This window comes from Myotis brandtii, unplaced genomic scaffold (assembly GCF_000412655.1).
Source record: "Myotis brandtii unplaced genomic scaffold, ASM41265v1 scaffold329, whole genome shotgun sequence".
Lineage (NCBI taxonomy): Eukaryota > Metazoa > Chordata > Mammalia > Chiroptera > Vespertilionidae > Myotis > Myotis brandtii.
Window position 1 is genome coordinate 573,441 of NW_005362676.1, and position 355 is coordinate 573,795.

Consider the following 355-nt stretch of genomic DNA (forward strand, 5'->3'; position numbering starts at 1 on the left):
TTTTAAACATTTTTATTGATTTCAGAGAGGAAGGGAGAGGGAGCGAGAGATAGAAACACCAATGATGAGAGGGAATCATGGATCAGCTGCCTCCTGCATGCCCCCCACTGGGGATGGAGCCTGCAACCCGGGCCTGTGCCCTGACTGGGAATCGAACCCGGGACCCTTCAGTCTATAGGCCGATGCTCTAGCCACTGAGCAACACCGGCCAGGGCTGGAGTGTGCTTTCCAGGCGTGTCTGAGCTCCCTGACCCGCCCTCCCTGCAGGAAACAATGATGGACCACGCCCTGCGCACCATCTCCTACATCGCGGACATCGGGAACATCGTGGTGCTCATGGCGCGGCGGCGCATGC

The 355-nt window shown here is 58.6% G+C and overlaps 1 protein-coding gene across 1 annotated transcript in view; it reads left to right on the plus strand.

The window, feature by feature from the left end:
• The window catches only part of APBA2 (amyloid beta (A4) precursor protein-binding, family A, member 2), a gene marked incomplete at its 5' end in the record, with an annotated part of 19,218 nt that overhangs the window by 13,094 nt on the left and 5,769 nt on the right, over positions 1-355 (plus strand). The window contains one exon of the mRNA XM_014543568.1: positions 200-354. Within this exon, the coding sequence (XP_014399054.1) occupies positions 200-354 (155 nt within the window). The remainder of the gene's footprint in view (positions 1-199; position 355) is intronic.